At 34.6% G+C, this 6,877-nt stretch overlaps 1 protein-coding gene across 1 annotated transcript; it reads right to left on the bottom strand.

Moving 5' to 3' along the window:
- Nucleotides 1-5,470: 5,470 nt before the first annotated feature.
- On the bottom strand, nucleotides 5,471-6,508 carry LOC126703474 (uncharacterized protein At2g29880-like). Its single transcript, XM_050402437.1, has 2 exons — nucleotides 6,443-6,508; nucleotides 5,471-6,034 (listed from the first exon to the last, which is right to left on the bottom strand). The coding sequence occupies exons 1-2, from the start codon at nucleotides 6,506-6,508 to the stop codon at nucleotides 5,471-5,473; spliced, it is 630 nt and encodes a 209-aa protein (XP_050258394.1).
- Nucleotides 6,509-6,877: the final 369 nt, after the last annotated feature.

Raw genomic sequence — 6,877 nt, 5'->3', positions numbered from 1 at the left:
TCTAAATGCGGTGGTCCTATCGAATGGGGCAGAAGCACTTATGTGCGTCCCATCGATAGCCCCCACACATTTCTGTTAAAAAAATAGGTAGCTGTAATTAATAAATTAAACTTATGTGCAATATAGTGTGAACAATATGAAATTCACCAAAGTGAAGTTTGCTAGTACAAAAATATATGTATCCAATTATTACAGGCTGAACAGTTCTGTCCAACCACCTAGGTACGTAGCTAGAGATATTGGAACATTTTGAACAATTCATATAACCAATAGTCACGGTTGGACGTAGTACTTGCATTTGACATTGGAATTTTTTCAATGGTCTGCGTACTCAAGGTTGTCTACATCAACTTTGATATGTTAACTTGTCTAGTTTATTTAATATTTGTCAACTTCAGAATTCTTTCATACTTCATATTGTTTTCTTTCTATTCTCTATTAGAGATCTTTCACAATTGAATTTCATCACAAGGATAATTTAGCTAAGAACTAAAAAAAGAAAAATCAAAGCATACCTCAAACCATGGATAATATTTCCCATTCCCTCGAAGTGATTGAGGGAGCTCAGCTGCATCAACGTCGGGCCGGATGATGATACGTCCCAAAGCATGGATAGCACGCAAGGTACGCTGGAACCGCCTTTGAATGGTCTCGAGAGAATGTTCGAAGCGGTTGGCAGTTACCCGGTAGTTAGCGTTGTGTCCGACAATAAATAGCACTGTCCCAACGGACTCCTCAACTGAAACCCAACCAGTGTCCTCCTCTAATAGGTGCAGCCACTTCAACTCATTACACAAGTGTCTAAAAATGGTCTTCTCCATGCGGAATATGTCATAACACACTTGGGGATTTCCTTCTAGTACTTCAATCACATATGACCTCCCACTCAGGATACTAGTGCACATAGGTCGCTTCATGTAATACTTTTGCACGTACTCTATACACAGCTGAACGTAGGTTGTGGCAATCTCGAGCTCCACCTCACTATCGTATTCATCTGAATCGGACTCAGCCATGCCTGAATCACGATCTGAATCGGTGTCGGCCATAACTGAATCACACCTGTGGGCAGCCATTAAGTTCACATCAGCCACTATAAAGAAGTACATATATATATATATATATATCGCTTTATGTATATATATCTACATTGCTGTATGTATAGAAACCTGCTTCTCAAGGAATTTTTAATGGTAGATCCTACAATCACATGAACCTTGCAGCCTAAAAAAATGCAGGCGCCTTCGCTAATTCTACATTCTGGACTTACTAAACATTGAACAAAATATTTACCCTACATTAGGTTTATACAAGTGGTACACTCAAACAAATACAAAGGAATCCTCTTAAGAGCACCTATGCTCCCAAATAAGTGCCCTATATACACTCTCTTACGAATTGAGTGTGTTTTATGATGGAAAAGAGAAAATGATACCCTAAAGAAGTGTTTATTGATTACAAGAAAAACCAAATCTCCTTAGTGGGGCCTCCTATTTTGACTGTCTATACATATGTCTTTTATCATTGGGGCCACTCACCCCTAAGATAGGATGTATGTATATTATGTTGAGTTATATATATAATAAATAAATAAATGTCATTATGTTGGAAAGATGAAGGGGTTACTTGCAATTTGGGATACTTATATGTTAAATCTAATTGGATTCTAGTTGGTCTGTCCCACAAAGTGATTGCGTTGTGTCATTTTGTATCCCAATCAAATAGCTTAGTTTCATTTGTTTAAGGGAAGCAAACGAACTCTAAGATTCCAATCCTTCCTAATCAATACCTCCAAGACAAATTGCTTTACTTCATAGAGTACACTATGATTTTTTTTTTCTTTTCTTTTCTTTTAATGATGTTAATATTTTAATAAAATAAAAATTGTGAGTTAACCCCTTTCTAATGGCAAAAATATCTAAGTCCATCAAGTGGATATGTGGCCAACCTTGAAGGCAAGTGTTTGATCAATTGATCTCACCATATAATCCAAAAAATATTAAACCTTTAGGACTTCAGGACAAATATGGTTTGTCAAACACAAGAAGACCTAATTTAAGGAATAGCAAAGAAATATTTCTAAGAGATTATTATGACATTGATAATTTTACATATTATCTTTGGTTTAGTTTTTTAAAAAATTCCAAAAATTTAAAATGATTCCATTTAATATATTTTCTTCACAATGATATTATTATTATTATTATTATTATTGGCTTATACTCAAATACAACATATGAACAAAATAGTATTACCTTTTCAAAAAAGTAAATGGATTCCATTAGTTTGTTATGGCTTAATTAGTTGAAGGAGCCTCCACAGTAATTGACTACTATACATGGAATCCTCTATGGATAGAATTGACAAGTTACTATAGACAAGATTAAGTATGAGTTCACCTGACTTCCTCCTTAACCTTTTAAAAAGCATAAAATGTATTGATTTTTTGTAATAATTTTTTTTAATTTCTCAAAAAAAAAAATCTCGAAATGGATTTTTTTTTTTTTTTTTGTTGAGAAATAAGACTAGTCCTTTATTGAATTAATAGAAACTTCTATCAAACATTACAAGATTGGCAGCATCACAATGGATGTCTTCTAACCAAATTTGAAGGTTGGAGAAAGATCTTCGCTCATTTACTTAATTTATCAGCTACTGCATTGCCCTTGCGTTTTACATGGGTGAAAGAATCTCAAAGTGAAATATTGAATGATCAATATGAGGTGAAAATATACCAATCTAATATTTAGCTATGACTTTCACTCATATTCAATTGCTGCCACTCTCTTTTTTATTTGTAGGGTTTTATTTGCCAAGTGGTCATTAATGTACATTTTGAAGTTTTCCCTGCAATCATGGAAATGCAGCCAAGTAAGGTACCCTGTCCTATGGTATGTTCACTAGCTTTTACCCAAGATGTTGGCATTTACCCTATCCTATGCCATCAATTCAATTCTCATTCATTACTAACTTTGATATTCCTAAAAATAATTATGTACCTTCATTATTGCTCATAATTTGACTCACATTCATTAATTCCTTTTCAAAAACTCAAGAAGAAAAGCCGATTGTGAGAGTGTGTGCAAAATATCATTAAACTGCTTTTAGAGCATGTAACAGTTAAATATTATCTACCAATTATTTATACATCATATATATTTTATTCAAAACTTGAAACCTGTGAGGTTTGAACACCATGCTTCAATGTAGCAATCAATAGATATTTATCATCATGCTTCTATGATCTAAACAAACAAAATTCTAATGACACATCACACATGAGGGTCCCATGCAGATGAGTTCCACAAGGGCCATTCTTTATGAGAAATGAAAATAACATTTATATTAGATAAATTATAAATTTGGTCATTACAAACAACATAGATACTTTTCTCTTTCCCCTCTTTCTTTTTCTGGAGTTTAATGTCTTTTGTTTTTTTTCTCACCTAAAGAATTAGCTCAAACTAGATGCTTCGCTTCAAAGCACCAAAGACTGAAAAGGAAAATTCTTTTCCTTTCCAAGCTACACCACCACCTCTAGTCCTCCACATCATGAATAAAAACAATTACTATGAAACCAAAGCACCAAAACCAAACCCATTCCTCCCCATTACTACTATCCCAATCAAATCAATCCCCATGTTCTGTAGTGCAGTGCAAGCCAACAACCCACCACCATACCATCCCATATCTCAAACAATCAAACAAATAAAAACGTCAGCCAATTATCAAGACTCCATAGTCATTGGCTTAAAGCAACACCAACCAACACCAAAATCCTTGCTTTCCCGAAACCAATACACAACTACTTTTCCAAAACTAAATCAAAACATAGTCTTTAACACAAGAAAGAAAAAAAAAAAAAACAAAACATAGTTTATTGTTTGGCAGTTCTGGCTCTGCAGTATGTATTCTGCTGAATCTCAAGCCCACTTCTCTTGAATCAAGAGCAGTAGGCTTGAGAATCAACTAGCTTAATGACATTTAAACCGATTAGCTAACATTTTCTATAATTAAGAAAGAAAAAACAAACAGAAACACTAAAGCGCATGGGAAGCGTATTAATGCTGACCCAATAGAGGCCAAAAGTCACTAGTATCTTTTTTCTAAAGCAATATAAGACGTAACAATGTGTGAAAATATTTCTCTACGTCAAAATCGTTATAGGAAAACACGTTCAAATTTGGCTAGAACGTGTATTCCTGTAACAAAGTGTTGCCAGATTTTAAAAAAACCAACAACCTCATGGGTAAGGCATGACAAATATATTGACAAGATAATAGACATATTAGAATTCATAATTTTATAACTCTGATTAATTCCTCAGAAAGATATTATGACAGACCACAATTATTATTATTATTATTTTGTTGATGAGAAACTAACCAGAAAAATTTATCAAATAGAAAAAGGAAGAACAAAAAGAAGAAATTGAAATAACCCAAAAAAAAAAAAAGACAGATTCAAATCAAATGGAAGCTATTATTCACCCAGAAATGCATGCAAAGAAGAAGAAAGGAAAAGAATAGGAAATTAATGAACATCAGTTTCCAGGGGTCTGCAGCAAACTTCAGTACATCCTTCTAATTACTAGAAAAGAAATCATTTCCTATGAATGTTTAATGCCCTAGAGCACTAAACAAGAGCTAAATCTAAAATTTTTCAACCAAGAAACTGATACTTCCAGCAAAATCAAATCATAATTAACAAAGAATGAAACAAAGATTTATAAAAAGGAATACCTGAAAGCTAAAGCTGGTTGTGGAGGCATGAAGATTTAGTAATGAGAGGCAATAAACAAAAATCCTCACCTGTAAATACCCTATATGCAGATGGTACACTCCTTTGCTCTGAGACCCAAAATACACCTGATTTATGCAAGCTATATAGACCTGGATCAATTATAACAGGCGTGGCTCTCTGATACCTGCGGATTTCATAGAAATTACAATCCTTTTAGGCAGTGTTGTATACGAATTTTGCAGACAATTCATGTGCTGCTTTCAAACTAATTCTAGCAAAACTACAAATAACTAACAAAAGAGAAAGGATGAGCCAAATACTCATTCTAGCCAATGTCATTTGTATGCTCAATAAAATACTACATTCTTAAAATAACTGACAACGTATGAAGCAGATATGTGACACAAAAAAGAAATTTGCAAAATTGAATGCATTAGCTTACTTTTTAAATATAAATATATATATATATATATATATGTCACCAAAGTTAGAAATTCATAGAAGACACGACAACCACAAAACATATTTCTTACATAAATACCATAGATGTCCCAAGGAAGTTAACATAATAAAGGAAGGCATAATGCAAACATTGTTCATAGTATTAACATAATACAAACTTTGCCTATTCACATTAAAGCAAACTAAGAGTACTAATTAACTTCCTAGGCTGTCTACACAGCGCACATCATCAGTTAACTTCCTAGGCTATCAACCACAACCACCACTACTGCAATCCACCCCCAATAAACTCAATCCAGGCTCTTCTTCTATCAACCGTCATAGCGAAAAAAGCGGCTCTACTCTTGGCGTTATGAAGCTCCTGCACGACCTTGCAATATGTGACATGATCCACATCGATGTGCTGGTTCAAAAGAGTTACAGCCCCCACAGCAGAGTCTCCAGTGTCGATGAACTTTTTCCCCTGACGGTTCCTCATGTCAGTAAAATCCCATATTGCCTCAGTCATGGATTCAAGGGAGTGCCCTTTCTTCCTTTTTCCACTTGAATGAGACGGTTCAGCTGACCGCTTTTCAACTTGCCTCCGGCTTTGGGCTTCACTCGGTGTGGGCAACTCCTCCACGTCATCCAAACCATCAATGCTGACATTGACATGTACCCCCTCAGATAGGAAGGCTGCATCAAGTTCTCTCTCTTCATCACTATTGGGAGCTGGTTGGGCAGATGACATTTGGAGGAAACCCGTGGCTGTGTTTGAATTGAAAAGCGTGCCCACCAGCTCATAGTGTCTCATCCCTTTTTTCTTGAACTCCCTGAATTTATGATTGACCTATTAACAACCATATATATTGGGTTAGATGTTTTATTGATATAAAACACAATGCAAAGTAGATGGCTAATTTTAATAACCGTATAACAACACTCTTTATTCCAAATTTCAAAAAGCCAAAAAGGGTTTTTAGGAAATTGTAGACATTGAGTAATTTGGTAGATGAATAATATAAATAAAAGAATATAAGTCAAAGATATAAGTCAGATTTTATAAGTCACATTAAACCCCATTAAACCCACAGTAAACCCCATATATAAGTCAGATTTTATTCCATTCCTAAAAGTATCATCATGAGAAAATGCTACAAAAAAACTATTTAAAGCCACTATTTATTAATATACTCATAACCCAATAAACCTCATATTTTTTATATTTTTGATATTTAAGTCAGATTTAAGGACTTACCGCAAATGTAACAGCCCAAGCATCCTCACTGGCCGTCACCATATTTGAAATGGGGTCCCATCCCATTCCTATACGTGCGATGAGCTAGGAGAATGTGCGGTGTCTCTATTTCATTCGTTGATATTTTTGTGTAAGTTGTGCCTTGGTGTAACTTTTAGACGCACGCTTGTTAAACTCATTCACAACTGTTGTCCAAGTTCCAGACTTGAACTGGCCTTAGGGCATATTCCCTTTAGCATCCTCTTCTAACAAGATATCAATGAAATGTCTCTCGACTGCTTTAGGCCACTTCTTATCCTCGGCATCATCCATCTAAATAAATGTTGGTATACTTACATAGACTCGAAAAATAGTCTTCTATGATATGGATTTAAAATCTTTAACTTACTACTCACTAAAAGACCCAAGCAGCAGGCATATAAGAGAAAATTCACC

This window comes from Quercus robur, chromosome 2 (genome assembly GCF_932294415.1).
Source record: "Quercus robur chromosome 2, dhQueRobu3.1, whole genome shotgun sequence".
Lineage (NCBI taxonomy): Eukaryota > Viridiplantae > Streptophyta > Magnoliopsida > Fagales > Fagaceae > Quercus > Quercus robur.
This window is presented reverse-complemented; position numbering and strand designations above follow the sequence as displayed.